We start from the raw sequence: 22,246 nt of genomic DNA on the forward strand, positions 1-22,246 counted from the left end.
GTTGCTGTCTTTAAAATAATACAGTAATTTGTTTTAAGAATAGTGTCATTTTTTTCTTAGGACTTATTTCTCACAATCCACTGAAGCTCTAAAATGATTTCCTGTATAGATGCTTTGCACTTTCGCATTTTGCTTCTATACTGACTTACCTGTTGGCTCTGGAATACTGGCCTGCCAACACTCGTATGTTGAATCTCTAGAAAGAGCATTTGATTTTAACCCTATTCTTTCTCCCTTCCTAGTGAGTAGGAAGGAAAGGAAGTGCTACTTTCACCCAACTTTCCTGATCTGCAGGCCCCATAGCTGTTCTGTAGTTTACCCACAACAGAGCTAGAAAGTGGGGAACTACTACTGTCCTTTTTCTCTTCATACCGTCTTCGCTGGTCATCAACACTTTTGTGGAAAAAAATAGGTAATAGTTATGTAATGAAACAAGACATCAGGCATCTGTTTGTTCTTTAAAGTGTCACGTTGGAAAAATTGGACTCCTGTCCTGATGTGGTTTAAATGTACAACTCAGAGGCCCAGTCTGACAAGATGTGGAAATCTTAAGGCCTGATGAGGTTCATAGCCAAGTGGCTCACATCTAATTTTGCACCTTGCCAATGGTGATATGCTGAATTAGGCACCCTTTAATTTTGTTGCCTTCATTTTGGTGTTTTGTGCCCCCCTCCCTTCTTGTTTCATTAGCCAGGACTACAGTGTGCTAGCCACTGTACTGTTGCAGAAGAAGGGCACAGTCCTTGCCTTGAACAGCTTATAGGTGAATACAAGTGAACTGATCCATGATTTACTGGCCCTTCGCTACTATGGCACTTACTCTCTAAAGCTTTTTTAAAAAAGTTTGCCCTCCTACTCCACCCCATCATAGTTTTGTTTGCAAATGTCATGGAGGAAATTTCTCTTTATTGACTTCTGCTTTTTAAAGACAACAGGAAGTCCTGTGGCACCTTACAGACTAACACATTTTTGGAGCATAAGCTTTCATGGACAAAGACCCACTTCATCAGCATGTAGTGACACTGAAAATCTTGAAAAGATTCTGCTTCTTAATTTTCCTCCATTGCTGTCCTGCTGTTCCCTCACCTTAAGGTTATATACCTGTTATAGTAATGTGCATCCATTGATAGCTTTTAGGAACAAATACACATGGGGTCTTGCAAGGGAGTCTCTTGAGCTGCAGCTGTGGCCTGTGTGCATGAACAACATGTATAATCAGCTGTACTAAGTATTCCTACCAGCTAGAGGCTTGATCCAGATCCCTTTCCCTGCCCCCATTTGTACCCACAGGAGTGTGCTTTGCAGTGGGTTAATACAGATGAATCTAGACCACACAGCTTTCCTGACTCCTCATACTCTTCCTTTTGGCAACATGCCTCACTCTCCCAGATCAGTCTGGCACTATCTATTTACCTTGACTGCCCCCAAACAAATTGCTGATTCAGAAGTTCCTTAGCCTGCTCAAGAATAGAGAGCAACTGTGGCTTAGAAAATAGAGGTCCTAAGGATTGAATCTCAAGGGCATATTGTTAATGATTACAGTTGATTTGTTATCATTTATTTATTTGTTTTGCATATTTCTGTATGAATGGTCATGCTTTTTATGTTTCAGCTGTGCTAATAAACAGTGATGAATCACACCTTCTGACTCCAGGAAAGATGAGCCAGCGTCAGGGGAAAGAAGTACACCTCACTCCAACCAAAGATCTGCTCCAGCCAGCACTGAGTCCAGGCACTGTTCATAGCCATGGTAAGAGCTCTCCGCTTCTATTACTGAAGGGTTTAAAATAGTCCAGACTTAGCAGTTGTTACCTACAGGTTGAATCTCTCTAATTCAGCACCCTTGGGACCTGACGGGTGCCAGATGACAGGAGGTCAATATTTTCTAGCATATTGATAACACTCCCACTGCTTACTGGGCTCTTAAAAGACACTTAGGGGTTAATTAGAGCTAAATAAGCTCACAGATCCCTGAGAGCCAGGATTGGTGGCTGTGAACAAACTTTATGGGACCACGGGAAACTTGGCCACACCCATGATGAGTGGTCATCCAACTAGAGTCATGCTGGATTACAGAGATTGCTGGATGAAGAGATTCTGGATTAGAGAGGTTCAACCTGTATTACAATCCAAGCATCAAACATTAGTTCAATTCTTGGCAAAATACTGCTTTATAAACCCGAGATTTCGGGAGTGGGGGGGGGGAGAGCATCTATCCTGTGGTTTAAATGTTTCCAATATCATTAACTTAAATTTATTCTGCCTGCCAAATCATATTGCATGCTCTTCTTCATATCAGTAAAACAAAATTTGTTAATTGTGCAACAGAAGAAGATAAAAAGCACAGCTCAGGGAATTTTTACATGAAGTGTATATAATATGTCTTGTGCAGAAATAGTCCAGATTTTGACAACGAATAAAAGTGATGAAGCAGGTCTTTGCCCATGAAAGTTTATGCTCCAAAATGTCTGTTAGTCTATAAGGTGCCACAGGGCTTCTTGTGTTCTGCATGTAATCTTGTAACTGTTTGTCACTGACTGGAGTTGGGAATTTGATTAGGAATGTTTTTTGAGTGTTGACTTGCCAATCTGACCTGAGAATTTCGAAGTTTGCTTTCCACTGTGGACTACAGATATTAAGCGGTAAAAGAACTCTGTGTCCGCAGGTAGGTCTTGAGACTTGCAGCAATCCCATGTACACTGTAAGCAGTACAAAAGCAGAACAATTTTTATTGCAATGGGTATTAAAAATCACACAACAAAATGCATAGGACGAGAAACACAAACAGATTCAATCCCTGCAATTGGTAACAAAAGTGCAGCTGGAGTATACCTAGCACAGTGTTTCCTATATGGTGTTCCACAGAACCCTAGGGTTCTGCAAAGTGAAAGTAAGGATTCTGCAAGAAAAGTCCTCTGTGGCTCCCTGCCCTGCTGCCACTGAAACAGTAGAACTAAGTTTAATTGGTGTAATGGCTGGCATCAGGGATCCGGACGTTAAACCAACTGAATTTAGTTCCATTATTTCAGCGATGACAGGGCAGGGAGCTGCAGAGAGACCTTCACTCACCCAACTTCCTGAGTGGCCACACCCCTCCGGTGGGCATGGTATGGCTCACCAACACCAGTGGAACATCTCCATGCTAGCCTTCATTCCCACTGGGTGAATGTTGCTGCCAAATGTAGGCTCCCCAGCCAGTGCCACAGATGAGTTAGTCCTGGGGGCAGGTTTGGGACAGAGAGGTTAATCCTGAGGAGGGTGGGGGCGGGTTTGAGGCTGAGGGGGGTTAATCCTGGGGAGGGGGTTGGGTTTTGGGGGCTGAGGACTGAGTAGGTAAAGCCCAGAGATGTGGGGGCAGGTTTGGGTACTGAGGGGGAGTATGGGGTTCCACAAAATTCTTCTGAGTTTAAAAGGTTTCCATGGCCAGATAAAATTGGAAAATACTGGCCTAGCATAACACCATACTCATGCTCTGTCCTGAAGACTTGCATACCTGAAGGACAAGCCTCACTTGGCTGATTGGTGAAAGGTGAGAGAGTATTAAAGCAGAGGAAACTGAAAGATTTAAAGTGGTGCTATTATGAGAGAACAGAAGAGACTAAAAAAAAAATTGGAGCAAGAAAATCCTCTCTGAGCAAGAAGAACGATACCCTAATACTATCTGCTGTCAGGTGGTAGAGACTTTGTCATTTCAGCCAGGCCTCCCAAAATCAAAACTAGACTTCCATACCCTAAGATTTGAGGGTATGCACATTTGACTGGAGGCTTATACTGACAGCCCTTTGAACATGCATGAAATGTCACTTCCTGTCCTCATGGACAGATTCCTAAAATAAACATCTGTGGTTTGCATCTTTGAGAAGTACCGTATGATGTGCCCACTTCTACTGTATGGTAAAGCAGGATGTCCTGTCTGACAGAGCCATTGTATTTTTGGCATCTTTCCATTGTATTTTTGGCATCTTTAGACATCACAAAAAAAAAAGTCACCATTCTGTGTCACACCGACCTCTTCATGGTTAGACTAACCTAATTAGGAGGGCTGGAAATTCCTATATACTCACATATATCCAAATATAAAAAAATGCTAAATCTAACTTCTTACAGGCCAGTAATCTGTAGGTCCTTGCATTACTGCTAGAATAGAAAGAAAGAGCAAATGATTTTTTAGAGAATAGGTGTTTGAGCTAGGGCTACACTGTAGCTTTATCTTGAAGTAATTTGTGCCATTTGTGTTGTGCAAATTGCATAAGTTATTTTGAGGTAACTTAGTTTGAACTTTCCCCATCCCTCTCACAATAGGAGTAGCTGGAACGAATGAAATGCTATGCTCAAAATAGCCCTGCTATTTTGAACTCAGTGTTTGGCTACAGTGTTTCTATTTTGGGATACAAACGTATCTTGAAATAGAAATCTTAGTGTAGCTTTAGCCTTAGAGAATAGATAAGCTTGATTATAGGCTTACAAGCTATAAATCCAAATATATATACTTATAGGCTACAGTTACATATAAGAATTTTGTGAAAGAATATTTACACATTTTTTTAAAAGTACTTCAGGGAGATATGATGATGCCAAGAGGTTTGTTAGTCCTTGACTGGACTAAGTGGCATGGTACAATGTGGGACTGTTACTGAAAAGTGTGTGTGTGTGTGTGTGTGTGTGTGTGTGAGAGAGAGAGATGAAATATTTCAACTTGTTACTTAATTCCTTTCTGGGACAACCTATGCCAGCTCAAATGATTGGATTTAATCTTCTTTTCCATCAAACAGAAACATAAAACATCCCAAGCACTTCAAATAAACCATGTTTTGGGTAAAATGTAAAACAGAGGTATTAACTATGGAAAGAGCTTTTATGTGATTATGGCTGCGTCTACACGTGCACGCTACTTCGAAGTAGCGGCAGTAACTTCGAAATAGCACCCGTCACGTCTACACGTGTTGGGCGCTATTTCGAAGTTGAAATCGACGTTAGGCGGCGAGACGTCGAAGTCGCTAACCCCATGAGCGGATGGGAATAACGCCCTACTTCGACGTTCAACATCGAAGTAGGGACGTGTAGACGATCCGCGTCCCGCAACATCGAAATAGCGGGGTCCTCCATGGCGGCCATCAGCTGGGGGGTTGAGAGATACTCTCTCTCCAGCCCTTGCGGGGCTCTGTGGTCACCGTGGGCAGCAGCCCTTAGCCCAGGGCTTCTGGCTGCTGCTGCTGCAGCTGGGGGTCCGTGCTGCGTATACAGGGTCTGCAACTAGTTGTTGGCTCTGTGTATCTTGCACTGTTTAATGAAAGTGTGTCTGGGAGGGGCCCTTTAAGGGAGCGACTTGCTGTTGAGTCCGCCCCGTGACCCTGTCTGCAGCTGTGCCTGGCTCCCTTATTTCGATGTGTGCTACTTTGCCGTGTAGACGTTCCCTCGCTGTGCCTATTTCGATGTTGGGCTGAGCAACGTCGAAGTTGAACATCGACGTTGCCAGCCCTGGAGGACGTGTAGATGTTATTCATCGAAATAGCCTATTTCGATGTCGCAACATCGAAATAAGCTATTTCGAAGTTGGGTGCACGTGTAGACGTAGCCTATAAGTGGTAGATATTAGAGTTCAGAGAGAGTTTTCAAAGAAAATACAAGGTAAGTGTACAATCTAAAACTCAGCCCTTACTGTACTAGCCAGTATTTAAATCAGGGATGGGGAACCTGTGGCTTGCGGACCACGTACTTTGATCTGTCTCACAATGAGGCTCAGGGCTTCCTGCTGCAGCAGGGCAGCCTAGTGTTCACATTCCAACCCCATGGCAAGTCCCTGAATCTCAGTAGATGAGGGCTACAGTGTGGTAGCTGTTTTGTGCTGTTTTGATGTACAGTGTGGTACACATACCTTCCCCCAGACAGGTTTCAGGAAGTGAACAGCATCATTCTGATTAGGCCCCCACTGGTGTACTCTGTCCAGTTCTGGGCGCAACATTTTTGGAAAGACGTGGAGATGTTGCAGACAACCCAGAGAGAAGCAACTAAAATGATTAATGGACCAGACATGAGAGAATCATAGGGCTGGAAGGGACCTCAGGAGGTCATCTAGTCCAGCCCCCTGCTTTAAGCAGGATCAACCCCCACCAAGTCATCCGAGCCAGGACCTTGTTAAGCTGAAGATTAAAATAATTGTTTGTTTAGTTTGGAAAAGAGAAGGCTGAGAGGGAGCATGATAGTAGCTTTCAAGTACCTAAAAGGGTGCCTCAAAGAGGAGGGAGAAGAATTATTTTCCTTAGCCTCTAAGAAAATATCCCTACGTCTAGACCCTGCATTTCTATGCAGGGGATATACCACTTACGTCTTTTCTTTCTAATGTCGCACGCCTCAACACAGGAATGTTGCCTCTGTTCCCTGAGTTTCAGGCATGCATTGGCCTTCTACCTGCAGAAAACAAAGCCTATCAGAAAGTCCCCTTGACTATTCATTGCAATAGCTGAGAGACTATCCAGTTGGATTTCTGACTGCGTGAAACTCTTCTTCTAGCTGTTTGGCCTGCCTTCCTCTGCAGGGATACAGCCTCGATCTGCTAGGCACAAGCTACCACTACAGCCTCCTTCCAGGGCATACCTCTCAAAGACATAAGTAAAACAGCCACATGAAGTTTGATGCCCATCTTCATGACATTTTATGCCCTAGAGCATATGTGTGAAATTCCAAAAGGGGGGTGCAGCACAACCAACTGCTGGGTCTGAAGCTCATGAAAAATGTTGAAATATGTTACTGTTTTTATGTATGTGTATTTGCATTTATATACTGATTAATAAAGTTTTTGTTATATATACTTATTTTCTTACACATGCCAAAAGGGTTTTTTAATATGAACATAATCAAAATTTCCATGTGTTTGGTTTACTTTAGACAGGTTGAGGGCTGGGGGCCTGTGAGCCGATGCCCAGGTGCCAGCTAAAGGTCTGGTGGGGCAAAGGGGGTGATGCCGCACCTGCAGCTACGCTAAGCAGCCAGGGCAGGCTGGGTTCTTTGGTTTGCGCTTAGTTCAGGTACAGCAGCAAGAGGAAAATTACACTTATTAGGGGCTTTAACAATTACCTTTTATTTATACAAAGATAGAAACAATTTAACTAAAAAGTTTTAGACAAAGTAGCTAGCTTAAATTAATACAAGTAATGTGTACACAAGAAAGGCACGTTGCAGGTGTGATGTTCACCCCTGCCTCTTAGACCTGGTGGAACCAGAGTCTTTCCCTCAATTCCTATAGGAAAGAAATGTAATACAGGTGTAATTCTTACCCCTGCCTCATAGATCCGATGTGACCCAGAATCTTTCTCTCAATCCTTTGGGAAGAAGTGGATATGAACCAGGTGTCCCCAGTCTCAGGAGTCAATACCGGACCTGGCCAGCAGGTGTAGGTGATTGGAGCTCAAAGGGCGTGGGCTGCCAAACCCCTCTTTATACCCCTTTGGTCACGTAGGCTTCTTCCTGGTCTCAAGTGGCCAATCAGGGAGGAATGTGTTTGAACCCATTTGGAGGTAATGGGCGGAGGTTCCCCGTTCTTCCTGGGGCAGTGATCAGGTGTGTCAATTACCGATATCAGCCAGAAGGGCGGCCATTAACTAGACCATTCACTGTCTGGTTTCTATGTATGGTAGAGAGTCTGGGTGAGACAGCACACCTGTATTCCCAGGGCATCAAAGGCTGCCTGTCTCCCTCTGTCTCTCCCAGTGGGGGGGGAGAAGAAGGAAAAGGACAAATGGGGAGTTCATGTCTGGCTACAGGGCCCTGCTAATTTCAGGGATGAAAAGTGGAGCCTGATGTAAAAAGTTAGCTCACCTCTGATCTCTTACAAGATTTGTCAGTGGGCACTCTATCTGTTTCAACAGGTAATGGAAGATGATAGGAAGTTAGAACTGCTCATTTCTAGTCTTCTCACAAAATAACTTCTAACAACAGAACTAGTAAAGTTACCATTGACAACAAAGAGAAAAGGGTACATATCTGGATAGGTAAAGAAGATGTGAGATCTTCTGATTGATTTGAATAAATAATAAATTCAAATCAGTGAGGGCTGATGCTGTTCATCTGAGTCAATCTGCCATCAATACTTGAGAAGCTACTAGAGCAAGGCATATAATATTTAATTGGCAGATACTTGCAGGAAGATGGGATAATCTCTAGCAGCTGGATAAGGGGCAGTGGCTGGGCCATCCCTTGCTATTTGGGAGGGGACTACCTCCCCTACCTGGCCCTCGATATAATTTCCATGCCCTTGTTAGCCCTCAGGCCAAAAAGTTTGTCCACCCCTGATTAAGACACAGTGAATCCTGCATTTTGGTAGAGAGTTTGGTTTGATGACTCTTGCAGCCCTTTTAGATAGCGAAAGTATATTAGAGAAGTTTGAAAGAAACTGCAGGTAAGAAGTTTAAGTCCCTTTTTATGTTAGAGAGAGAGAGAGAGAGAGAGAGAGAGAGAGAGAGAGTTTTTTTTTTTCTCCTTCTTGAACTCCCAGGGTCTTTCTGTTGTAGATCTGAATCTGATATGATTAATTTACTAAACCTTCCTGAACATACTACAGTAAACACTTTCAAATCTGGCATTCTATTATCTAAAACTCTCAAATAACTGGAATTTTAACTAAGTAAATTTTAATTATATTTTTCATTAGTACAGTATAGTGAAAGTAAATTCAGGTAAATACAGAATAAGTTTACAGTGTACAATTCTACTATTGGTAAATAAAGCACTCTGCATACATTTTTGTTTGTTTCTTAATAGCTAATCTTGTTTTTCTTTAGTGTTATGCATTGCTAGGTATACCTCTCTCTTATTCATAATATTTGAATATCCGTCAACCTCCTAGTCCTGGGGCTGCCAGATATTAAAGAGTGTAACAGTCAGAATTTTTGTTTGATATGCTGGCCATGTTGCAAAGGCAGCTGTGTTCGGTTTCTTGGAGAATATAGCGAGGTATGCTGCTTAGGTGGAGCAGGAAGAAGCTTTTGTAGATGGCTGACTGAGTTCCTAGCAGACTGACTATTTAAGGGGGTTGAACTGTAATTATGTAGTTAATGGTGTGTTCAGGTGGTTATGGCCTTGGATACACATTTCTTTAATTAAATAAAAATATTCTCTTAGTTGTATCTATTTGCACCAGTTAACTTGGAGTTTTTGTTGTGTTTTGGTTTCTGTTTTGACTGAATGGCAAAATGTTTTAAATATATTTCTGGAGAATCAAGATGAGATGTTAGTGAAGTCAGCCAAAAATACACTGACTTACTACTTTGTTCTGTTCAGAGTTTTTCTGCATTTATTTTGCCATGGTCTTCCGCTCAGACTGCTAATTATGGTAAAAAAGTGGCTAATATGTCATTGCAACAGATACAGTCTCCTGATGCATGCTGCGGTCTGTACTTACCTGGGAACAGTCTTTTGGTAAAAGTTCTCTAACTTAAATATTAATAAACCTTATAGGTGATCAATGCAGTACCTGTATATTTAGCTTCCCCATACTTTTTTTTAAAGCCCCTAACAGAACCATCATGCTTGGTGATATATATGTAATCAGTCATTGTGTTCTTTAATGTCCCTGCTTTTGCTTACCAACATAACTGAAAGAGATCTGTGAAGTTTGAAAAAAGAAGTAACACTGCTTGGAAAAGATTTATAAAAGCAACAGGATAGAGCATACTATGATAGTAATTTCATTGGTACTCTGCCCTCCTCCTAATTGTCTCATTTGGTGCTTATATAAGAGGTTCTTGTTGGTACTTTAACTTTAATGTGTTAATTAATACAGATGAATTGACCAGTGTACGTTTCTGTACAGATGTGAATTCAGTGCTTGAACAAATAAGTGTAGTGGCATCCCTGGTGACTGAAGTCCTCTGATACTTGCTTAGAGACAACTGTGATATGGTATCTCCTCCCTTCTGACCTCTCCTCCCAGTGTCTTGCCAGGGCCTTGTGCCTCTCCCTGTGGCTGGGGGTTTAGGCTGTACTCACCTCTGTCTTTCTGGGCTGGTTGAGTTTTTCCATTCCCTAGCCACTGTCAGGGCTTGCAGTCTTGCCAGGGGAGGGGAGGAAGGGGGAGGAGTCCAGGCACTCCTTGGAACTACTCCCTCCCTACTCCCCTCTTCTTCAAACTCTGCTGGTCTCTTGCCTGTGATGTTTGCCTGTGATGTTTCTCCCTCTCTCTCAACTGCATCCCTGTCTCTTCCACCTCTTTTCTTTCACTCCCATTTCCTTCCCTGACTGGGACAGCTTTTTAAAAGCCCTCTTTGGCATGTTGGCTTTCACCAGCTGGCCCTCACTAATTAATTACATTCCCTCCCTGCTGCTTTCACCTGGGTGATTAATCAGCTGTTTGCCTTCTTTCCCTTAGCTCAGCTGTGTCCTGAACTGCCTTTCCCCCTTTCTGCCATGGTTTGCTGGCCTGACCTTGGTACACTGGGCAGAGTATAGGAAAGCCTCATAAATACTCTTCGGTCCTAACATAGGTGGGCGCTTGAATGGTAATGCAGTCTCTAAGCTGTCAGTGCTTGGCAAGGCTACCAAGAAGTGCACCAGTTGTGATGGTGCTCTTCAAGATGTGAATGTTGCAATAATTGTCTCAGTGACAACATTGTCTGAACACCTTCAAACAGTTTTATAGCAATATTTAAAAATTCTACTTGTGCACCTGCACTGGGCAATATTAGAAGTATGTCCAATAAGTGACTTCTGCTCAGCTAGAAGTATCCATATCATGAAAACAGCTACAGGTCAAACTGCTGTAGTCTGGCACCCTTGGGACCTGACTGCTGCCAAATCACAGGAAATTAGTATTGTCTAGTAGCATTGCCAACACTTCCACTGCTGACGGGGCTCTTAGAAGACATTTAGGGGTAAATTACAGCTGAATAACAGCCCAGAACATTGAGAACCAGGACTAGTGGCTGTAAACCAACTTTGAGACCACGAGAAACTTGCTTACACCCATGATAAGTAGTCATCTGGCTGACTAAAGTCATGCCAGACCACAGATGTTGCCAGATGCAAGTATGCTGGACTAGAGAGATTCAACCTATAGAGCATTTAATGTTTTCCAAGAGGGAAAAAATCTCCATAATGCAGAAAGCAAATGGAATTAACTCTGAAATGTAATCTAGAAATTAATTTACTTTTGCTGTTAGATGCATTTTTACCATTCATGAAAATCTCACCCTTACTTCTCTAAAGTTCCTAACTGATTGAGGAGTGCAAGTATGACTGGAAATCACCCGAAGTGCTCTGAATGTTGCATCCTTTTTTAAAATAAGGGCACATAGAACGCAACTTTTTAAATTATTTCTAAATGAATATATGGAGATGTACCTAGCTCACAGGGCTGGAAAGGACCTTCAGAGGTCATTGAATCCAGTCCCCTCCACTCATAACACAACCTATCACCATCCCTGACAATTTGTTTTAAACCTATTTGCCCCAGATCCCTAAATGGCCCCCTCAAGGATTCAACTCACAACTCTGGGTTTAGCACACCAGTGCTCAAACCACTGAGCTATCCCTCATGGGGCTTCACCTTTTTAGTTTGGCCCCTATGTATTTATTGTTTGTATATATTCATCCTTTATAATTTAACCTACAGTTTCAGAGACCATTTCTGAGCCCATAAGGAGACTGCTGTATCTTCTTTATAGGTGTTTCTAGCTGTCCTGCCTGTACACAGACTGAGTATTCAGAAAGAAATATGTCTCTCTTCCACTGATTCTTTTCATTTCTTTAGGTCAGATGCTGCAGGCTAGAGCACGTGGGGATATGCTCACAAATACGTTGTGTTTGCTTTCAAATCTGTTTATTCTTAATATGCCTCCCAATTATAAGTTCAAGTTACTGCACTTGTGCTGGTATTACTAGTAGCCATTTTTCAGTGAGGTTCAGTTCTATGAATCTTCAATACTTTTACACAAACTCCTGTTGATCTCAGATAAGTGGAAACTTTTCATGATGAAGACTACGGAATTGGGTGTTAAAAAGTTATTGGTATCGGTCATGGGGAGGACAGGCAGTAGCCTACCGTAGTAGTAATGCATTAAAATTTTCATTCTTTTTAGTGCTGCAAAGAACTCTGTAATTGAAATTTCCTTGTCTTTACAGTCAGGTATTGCACATTTGTGTTGCACAGTGGTCTGTATAGATCCTAGTAGTGCTCTATAATATTCACTAGTGAACATTTCAGTGCAAATTAGAAGGAGCTACAAGGACTAATGAATGTCAATCATGATAGTGAACTTCAGGATTTACAACCCTATAGTGTCCATCAGCCCAAGTTGTAGACAAGTCCTTGAATTTGTGAAAGCTGCTGAGGATCATCATTTTAGTTCAGGCCATCCTCCTGTCACTACAAAGTTAGAGTAAATGTACTAGTGCTTTCTCCAGTCTGGTGTTAAATGTAAGATGATGGGATTCCTACCACTTGTTAAATTCTCTGCAGCTACACTAAGGTAACTTGTTAGTAAGCTCTCGCTGATAGTCAGCCTACATTTTCTTCATTCATTCCGTTGTACTCCATGTTGTAACCCTTTGTATCTCGAGAATAACTCCTCCATCTGTGCTTTTTAGGGTTGCTTTCTGAAAGTCTTTGTCAACTATGTGTGATTTGTAGAATTAGTGCACTTGTTTTTGTTTGCTGAAACCCTTGGTGGATTCTTGAGTGGAAAAAAACAGGGGAGTTTGCAAATAGTTTACAAAGAAAACACCATTTGACATAATCTGATGAAGTGGGTCTTACCCATGACAGTTTATTACCTAATACATAATACTGTTAGCCTTTAAGGTGCTGCAGGACTGCTTGCTTTGTTTTGTGAAGATACAGACTAACACAGCAACCCCTCTGAGACATTAAACAGACTATCGTATTCTTTCATCTCCAAGACCTTTAGTTATGTGAGTGACTTCTGTGATGATCCCTTGTTGATGAGTCAAGGTTAGCCATTATTTTATGATTATGCTGTTTAAGAATATAAAATGAAATCAGAGAACCAGTTAATTGTCAAATGGAGTAAACAGTATAATATATAAGCTATCTCAAAGGAAGATTTGGCTAATCTCTTAAGCACACTATTTTTCATAACAAAACAAAGAACGTAATTTTACTGTGCTCCCTGAAGAGCTACAAGAATGAATTTGCTGAGAGACTAATCTCTAGTAATCCCTAGAATCAATACAGTACTACCCACAGTTCAGACCTGAAAACACCATCAGGAGACCAGCATGTTTGATCTCTAATCTTGGAGATAGTGACTTTATTTTTTCAAAAATTGAACTGAGGAAAGAAAAAAAAATTGTTCACAAGCTATACCACCTGAGAGATACCTAAGTTCTGGCTTCTTTGGGAATTTTTACAGTGTCTTTGTACTCCTTCTGCCTCCCCCAGAGAAGCTATTTTTCATGTAGTCTGCCTCATTCTGACGTTACATCTTCAGTTTTGTCTCGTATGTGAGATTCATTATACTCCTTAAATTAGGTTGAGACAATAAACTACATGCCCCGTATCCATTTCCTCTATCCGAATCATCACATCAGAAGGAGTATTGAGCAAATAGTGTTGCTGGCCCATACTAATTGATACTCACAAAACGTCTGAGCTCTTTTGAGTTAGGAGTAAGAGGAAGGTAGCTCTGATGTATTTCTTGAACCCAAATCTTACTGTTGCAACTGAACATGTTGCCACATCAGCCACCACAAAGAAGCCCTGAACAAATCTGTTACCTTTAACAATAGAATTTAAATGTCATTTGACAGTCTGATTCCTTCAGTTATTAATATGTATACCTCATCTTTCACAAGATATTGGAAATGTAATTAGTCAGTCTTATGGAACTTGAGTTTTACTCTTAGGACCCTTATGCATAGGTATCTTACTGATTTAATGGGTAAATTGTGAATAAGATTCCACTAGCATAAATAAAGAGCTTTAAAGCAGAGCTCCAAATGATACATTTTAATTTAGATTGGGGAAAAAAAAATCTAAATTACAGGGCTTGTCTATACTAGCCCACTTTTTCACAGTATAGCCATGAGCGCTTTGAACTACGCGCCAAACTTCAAAAAGGGAACTTCAAAGTTCAGTGCATACTGCCTGTCAGTGCTTTGAAGTTGCTAACTTCGAAGTTCCCATGGCGGCCAGTATCCTAATGAGGTGCTGCATATGCATTGCAGCACCTCATTAGCTGCCTCCTAATTGTGCTGATTACCATCTCCCCTTTGAAGGGGGCTAGTGTAGACAAGCCCATAGTCACAGAGCGGAAGTCCTGTTAGTCTGTATCTTTATAAAACAAAAAAAACAGTGCTGTAGCCCTTTAAAGACTAACAAAATAATTCATTAGGTGATGAGTTTTTGTAGAACAGACCCACTTCTTCAGGTCTGGAAATTCTGATGAAACTAAACTGGCACAATGAGAATTGAAAAGTGGTTCCCAAACTTTTTGGCATAACACACCTGTTTTGATTTTTGAGGGGAACCCCCCCCAACCTCTTCTTTACCATCATCAAACCCCGCTTTTAACAAAAAATTGTTAGTAATTTAAAATAGACATAACTTGGTATAAAATGTTGTTTAAGACCAAATAGTTTTTATTGGCCCCTTGTGGGTGCCTGATGAAGCCCTAGGTGGCCAGCTCTCTGAGCCCCGTGCCAGCCCCCAGAGCTGCTCACCCACCTGAGCCTTGTGCTGCTAGAGCTGCCTGTCCGAGTGCTGCACTGCTGGGGCTGGCCACCTGCCTGCCAGCTGCTGGGGCCAGCCACCTGCTCACCAGCTGCCCAAGCCTTGTGCTGATGGGACTAGCCACCTGACTGCCAGCCTGAGCCACCTGAGCCCTGCCAGTGCTGCCTGAGCCCTTCCCCTGTCCCGAGCCAAGCACCCCCAGCCTCCCGTCTAACCCCATCCTTCTCGTCCTTCCCTATTGCTCTCCAACCCGCCCTCTCTCACCTTTTGCAGGAGGCAGCTAGCTCCACGTGAGTCTTTGCTGGCTGCTTGCTTTTTATAGCAGCTGCGCCAGGTTGCACATATAAAATGGAAGTGGCTGAGAGCTGGAAGCAAAGGCTGGCTTTTTCTTTTGGGTGGAGGGAATGATGGGTGGGGGCTGGTTGCCTTGCATTCCCACCACCCCGGAATTTCTTTATGCACCCTTTTTAACAGAAATATAGCAAAAAAAACATTAAATGAAAACTGACAAATCAGCTACATAGGACAGAAGGAGGTGGAGGAGCAAAGGGTGGGGAAAAGGGGGAAGAAAATTGCTTTGTGTCTATTAAGTGACCTGCCTGAGGTCACTATGAATATTCAAGATAGGGAAAATGTCCTTGTAGTGTGTAAGGTGATTGATATTTTTAGAGACCCAGAAACCAGACACTTCTGGATAGGCCCAAGAAGGTTAATAACAGAACACCACTTGTCATCACCTATAGACCCCTGCTCCAACTCCTCGAGCACACAGCAGTCTACAACCTATACTGGAACATGATATACCCCCAGTGGCCCTGGGTGAGAGGCCTGTGTTTTCCTACAGAAACCATCTAACCTCAGGAAAATTATCGCTAGCAACCACACACCCTATCACAGAAATGCTAATATTGTCCCTGCAACAAACCCCCTTGCTAACTCTGTCCACATATTTACTCTGGAGACATGATCACTGGACCCAACCATGTCAGTCACGCGATCAGGGCTTATACTCTGTACTTCCACTAATGTTACATATGCCATCATGTGCTAGCAGTGACCCTCTGCTATGTATATTGGACAGGCTGGACAATCATTTCACCAAAGAATGAATGGACACAAATCAGACAGTAGGAATCTGAATATGCACAAACATGTCAGTGAGCATTTCAGTGGAGCAGGCCATAGCATTAAAGACCTGAAAATCTGCCCCCTAAAACAGAAGCATTAGTACCAAATCACAAAGGGAGACATCTGAACTGGAGTTTCTCAAATTTGACACTTTGCACCTGGGTCTCAATAGAGATAGCAATTCTTGTGTTTTCCCCTTTTTCTGTTAAATTCTTGTTGTGCCAGTTTACTTTAATCACAGTTTCCAGACTTGAAGTGGGTCTGTCCCATGAAAGCTCATCACCTAATAATTATTTTGTTAGTCTTTAAAGTGCTACATGACGACTGCCTTTTTATCATCTAAAGCTAACATTTAATTAGGCAAACTTTGCTGTGTGAGAGTCTTTCTAAAAAATATTAAGAGCATGACTGCTATTCAAATAGCAAACACTGTTTAATTGTAAATTAATCGGAATACCCTTTATGTAAGTTATAAAAGGATTGTATTTCAGAACCAGTATGTATAGAATAGAGAGCTGCTGCTTGTTATAATTGTATTTACCTATTTCAGTATTGGTAGCAGCTTTGGAAAGATATAATATTAATGGGATTCTGCTCTAAGAGGTATCAGATTAATGTGAAAGAACTTTTTCAACTAAGCTTTCTTTGCAAGTAAATCTCAGCAAAGCTGACCTACTTGAACCTGAACTGTTGCTTGGAATTTCACAAGTGTTGCAGAGACCAAAATTATTGAAACCTGAGTAGTGAACGTGTTTACGTATTTCTGCTGGGAGGAGCTGATGGACAGTGCAGCTAGTAAAATACCAGGCTACAACCACGTATAGGCTGCAGGGATTCTTGATGCAAGCACTTGCATTATAATAAGTATCGAAGGAATTGTGCTTCAGCATAAATTGTGCCTGGTTTGGAATTACTAAATGGTAGGGAAGAATATTTGTAAATTGGCTTTGAGAGCAGACTACTATCAGTGCTTACAAAAGGAATAGCTTTGTGGCTAGGATATCTGCTTTGTGATTCACACTGGTGTCTGAAGGCAAGTATGTATTTGAAAGAGCCTGTTGATCGACAGGGGAGAAAAGGTTTCTCAATTATTGTGGCTTTTAAATTATATGTAAATATGCATGCTGTATAGAAACAATTTTGATGCATCTGACTGCTGTTAATGGTTGATTTCCGCCCCCCCCCCCCCCCCCCGTTCAGTTACATTCTGTGAGGAGTTGTACACATGCTGCAGATTCATGTTATCTAATGTGAAATTGTTTACAGATCTATTTTTGAGGAGGCCAGTTGGATAATATTGCATTGTAGAATGTCAGACCATATTCTGCCAGAGACTTAATAGGACCAGGATTGTTTCCCCTCTTCTAAACCCTCCCATATGTTTGTTCGTTTAAGGATTTCTCTGTTTCAGGAATTCAAGGGAATTATTTGCTTTCCTAAGTATGGATATTGGATAAGAGAATCTATGGCTGGTATTGCACCGGTGGTAACATTTTTTTTAAATTGTACTGTAGACTGAGCCTGTGTGCTGTCTCAGCCAAGAATCTTCTCTATATAGTATGTAAATTGTTTAAAAGTTTTTATTTGCTCAGTAACGGTTGTCCAGTATGTGCTATTGATTTGTCACTTAATTTGCTTGTTTATTGTTAACACTTAAATCATCCAGGGATTTTTTTATAATCAACTCCATATTTCTGGTGTAATTTTTCCCTTTATATGAATTCCCTTTTTTATTAAAAAGGGAATCTTTTCAAAATATGTTGCTGTGCTGTTAAGGCACATGGACCTTTTTATTGTCTCTATTCTGTGAACTCAGATTTAATTCCATTTGAAGCAATCTAAAAAAAAGAATGTCTTAACAGCAGGGTATGACTTTTTTTTAATCTGGCTTTAAATTTATTACTTTTTTAAAAAAAAAAAAAAAAGCCCTAATTTAATTGCAAACAAATATAGGACATACTTTGTGTTCTATAGTAGATTATAATCTTCTTCATTGGAAGATATCCCTTTTCAAAGTAATCCTTACTCTATCGATTTCAGACCATCAGTTTTTTTCCTTCGTTCTCTGTTTTGTATAGTACCATACTTCATAATTTTTCTAAATAAATGATATATTAATCAGGTGCTTGTTTACTTGAAGCAGCTAAACTTACTGGTAAAAAGAATCTTAAATACCTTACGTATACAGATGTACGTTGGATTGGATGCACTCAGACTATAGAATAGTTATCACACAATTAATGCTGAGTTATTAGCAAATAAACTTGATGGTAGTTTTGTTGAAATTTTGTAGTCTTTTTCTCTTTGACTTTACATGGGATGCATGAACATTACCATCAGTTTAATAGCTGCAGTGATTTTGCAGGCAATAGGTCTTGACTCTTAGGAATCTTTTAAAAACATTCTGTCAGTTTTAAACGACTGGTAAATCTCTGCATTTTCTAAGTGGTGATAGCACTTGCTGTGATTGGCATTCTGAATTTATTCTGATTGTAGTTAAAAAATCTCAAGTTCGGAGGCATAAAAGAAAGTCAATGTTGTCATGCAGAAGGTGGTAAAAATCTGCTTGGTTATGACATTGCCCAAAGTGGTGAAGTGCCCACTTAGCAGAAGAGGCTGGTGCTGGTTGCAGTAAATTCAGAAGGGTTTCTTTAAAGCTGGCAGGCTGAACATATTGAGACCACAGCAGTCAGTTTCTGTAGCTCATAGATTGCAGAACACATCTTGTGCTGCCTACTGTCACAATGCTGACTAGACTACAGGTGTTAGTACCCATGTCTACCACGGTATAACAGTGCTGTAGCTATACCATGAGGATTTTTAAAATCTACTTTTCTTTTCCCATCCAACACACTGAAAGGCTGAAGCTAAGGGGCATACTGGTTAATAATATGAATGCACTGTGCTACAAAATATTACATTTTTCCCTGTCACATTAACTCCAAAGTGAAATTGTCCACCTGTTGCACAGAAGGATTTAAATAATTCTCAGGCTGTTTCCCTTGGAATTTTAAGGAAAATTAAATGAGTATTGCATCTTTTTTCCAAAGGGATTATCTTTAATGAGATAATGAAATGGATCATCAGAAGTACAAAAGTAAAGCCAGGAGATTGTAGCAAGAATTAAGTCACAGCTTTACCATTTAAGTGGAAATACAAATTTTTGTCTTGGCATCTCTTAAGTGTGGGAGCTAATCGAGACAATAAGCATAAAAGTTGATCTCTCTATGTTGCTAAACTGGAATATTTAGCCTTTTGTGAGGTTCTGGCATATTTATTGTTCATGTTACCCTTGGGTACATGGAGCTATGTTTTTTTATGGATGGCACGAGTTGGGACTATTAGTCACAATGCTTTTTTAAGGCCTTGCTTGCCATTGTTAGAAATTATTAGTCTGTCAAAAGAGGGTTGAGCACTATTTCATAGTTCAGAGCATCACAGAGAGGAGTAAAGCTACAATTTTTTTCTAAATTGAAAGCTGTTTTTATGTGCCATGTACATAATTTGCACTGTTTTATTGTAGGATAATAGAATACTGCAGGCTGCTGTATTTAGGTGTGATCTAATGAGTCAGTGTGACTTGAGGATGCTTAACACCCCACATATTTGGAATGGTTGAACATGAATTACAGACTGTAGTATCGTTCCCTTGATTTTGAGAATGGCTTTCTCCAATGAAAGAGAAATAGCCTTTGTGGGTGGAAGAAACCCAGCAGAACTGTTTTATCTTTCACTTTAATTTGGAAAATACTAAAGAAACCAGATTTCATAATAAATTGGTCTTGGATGCTATATAGTAAGAAAATGAAGCCAGCAGAAAAGTACCCAGCAGTGAAGAAAATTAACTTGTGGGAGTTGGTGTGTTTAAGAAAACCGAACTGTTTAGCACTGCTTACTGATAATTTGAATGGTGTTAATTGTTAGGTATGGGAAACAGGAGAATTGACCACTTAAAATGGATTGGTAGGGAGAGGAAAGACTGATTTGTATTTTTACATGTGTGACTAATGGCAGGTTAGGTTGGGGTCATCAGATTGCTATAAGGTCATCTCAGAGTTAACTATGATTTTTTAAAAATCAGTAGTGGATTGCTTGGCTGCTTACATTGGGTTTAAAAAGTGAGTCACTGAAATATTAGTCTAAATTAAATTTATTGGGTATAAGTGTTTCTGGATTAAGCAAATATTCTGGTTCTTTTTATTTTTTTGTGGAGGCTGTGTTGTGTTGGGCCTCAGAAGTGTACAAATGAAGTTAACAGATGAAATGTTAGAATAAAATATCTTTTAAAAATAAAGTGACTGTTTAAAAGTTGAAATAAGTATTGAGAATTCAGGTCCATGTTAACAATTAGACACTGACAGCTAGTATTGTGGCATTCATTATTAAAAGTTAAAAGCCTAAAAATTCAACTGTTGAATTAATTTTGAGTGCCTCCATTTTTGAATGCCCAGCTTTCACCCCTGCCCCCCAAAGACTAAGCATTTGCTCTCTGAAAACCAGGCATCTCTAAAATGTGCCCAGTTGGGCATTCACAAATTGAGGGACTTAAAATCCCTAGTCTTTTTTACGATGTTTGACATTTATACCAATTTTGAAGACTAATATTGGCTTAAGTTTTTAACTCTTAGCAAATGAGTTGTTCTCCATTAACATGTAATCTTAATAGGTTTATATGGGATTGTTATTTGCAAAGACTATCAAAGTACATCTCTCGCTTTGAATTGTAGCTTTTATATTTTTTTAGAATATACAGTAATCATCAGTGAAAACAGTGGCTAGCAAAAGCGTAAGCTAAAAGTAGAATTTAACCACTACTAACATTGACTGCCTTCTCCTTTATTCATGAGGGTATATTTTTCAAATGAAGTGCCAAAGAGGAAATCCACATTACTACATTAGATCACAAGTTAGTCTTTATACAGTGTAATTTTGGGGCTCAGGAAACACAGGAAGCAGAGTCTATTTGACAGATCTGTTCTGAAACTCTAAGAAATGAATTATCTAGTGCCCAGTGAATGGTGCTGAACAGGTTGCCTTGAGGTGTACTGACTGAATTAGACTGAAATATTGCTGAAATAGGAAAGTGAGAGGGATGGACAATCCGTTCCACTTTCGGTTTCTTGGGAATCTGCAGCAACACAATTTGAGCCTACAATGTCTCTGTGGCTGACGTTTTTGAAATCCTCTGTCTCCTCACACCAGTGTGTACCACTCTGTCCTTTTTGTCTGTTCCCTTGTGATCTTACTCATCAGAACGTGAGGTACAAGTCTATTACTGCAACATTCTTGTTCCAACCAGTTAATGCTAACCAGCCGTCTGAGTGAACATAAACCTTACACAGACCATCCAACTCATGAAGGAAGAGGGTCCTCTGCGACGTAGGTTTTCTTCATGTGCTGGGGTTTCGCCTAGTGTGCTTCCTGCACGATCTGATGTCCGAAAACTTGTCCGTAATGCTTCGTTTGGAGGATGCTATGAACTTTCTCCTGCTTTACCAGGTTTGTTTTTTGTCTCACTCTTGATCAGTAAAGCTTACTTGAAACAAAAAAGCAAGACTTAAAACCTCAAATCATTACGTTTAGGTGAAGATCATTTATTAAGAAGCTGGTATTACGAAAAACTAGAGTGAATATTCAAGACATACTTCTGAATGAAATCTGATTGTCGGAAGAGCAGAAATTTTGTAGCTTTGATACATGGGTGAATAAGCTAGCTTGTTTCAGGCAGAATAACCATTTAGAAGGAATTATGTACATGCTTGACTAGAGAAGGTATTGCTGTGTCTTGATTTGCATACAAGAAGCAGTTTTATGCAACTGAAAATTTGCACAATGGGGAGAGAATGTCCACTAAGGCCTCTTAAAGTGAGACGTGGATGTTTTTAATTGGGTAGTTTTTAGCAGTTCCACAGTAACTACTGCAAAGTCCACACACAAAATGTCAGTGGTCTTGCTCAGATTCATCTGAGGAAGTGGGTTGTACCCCCAAAAACTCATGACCTAATAAATGTGTTAGTCTTTAAGGTGTCAGAGGACTGCTTGTTATTTCTGAAGTCAGGGAGCTAAAGTTACTTTTGCTCTGAATTGCATCCCCCCCTTTTTTTGGGTATGTAGAGGTCTCCAGTGTTTTTTTTGCAGAATATCTTGAATCTCATCTTGATCATACATTTCAACCTGTCCTTACAGGTCAATATATGCAGGGAACATTATTAATAATACTTTAATGAGATATTTGGTAGATTTTTTTTTTTAAAACTTTTCATTGTACATTTACAGAAGTGTGATTCAAATAAGTGTGAGTGGGCATATATTCCTATATTGTAGTTAAGGAAATTTAAATTTTAAAATCTATTTCCAAGCATTGTCAGTCTGAAGTACTATTCTGCTTTTCAGTTATAATGTAAAAATGGCCATTCGTGGGTGGGTGGGTGGGTG

At 40.5% G+C, this 22,246-nt stretch overlaps 1 protein-coding gene across 6 annotated transcripts in view; it reads left to right on the plus strand.

Moving 5' to 3' along the window:
• Positions 1–22,246, plus strand: part of OSBPL8 (oxysterol binding protein like 8) — a 166,639-nt gene that overhangs the window by 66,697 nt on the left and 77,696 nt on the right. For 3 of the 6 annotated variants that reach the window (XM_075012541.1, XM_075012573.1, XM_075012532.1), the window contains one exon: positions 1,613–1,750. In XM_075012541.1, the coding sequence (XP_074868642.1) occupies positions 1,613–1,750 (138 nt within the window). Of the gene's footprint in view, positions 1–1,612; positions 1,751–16,646; positions 16,849–21,064; positions 21,311–22,246 lie in introns of those variants that run through there. The other 3 variants (XM_075012548.1, XM_075012567.1, XM_075012557.1) reach the window with 3 other exon arrangements.

Source organism: Carettochelys insculpta, chromosome 1 (assembly GCF_033958435.1).
Source record: "Carettochelys insculpta isolate YL-2023 chromosome 1, ASM3395843v1, whole genome shotgun sequence".
NCBI lineage: Eukaryota > Metazoa > Chordata > Testudines > Carettochelyidae > Carettochelys > Carettochelys insculpta.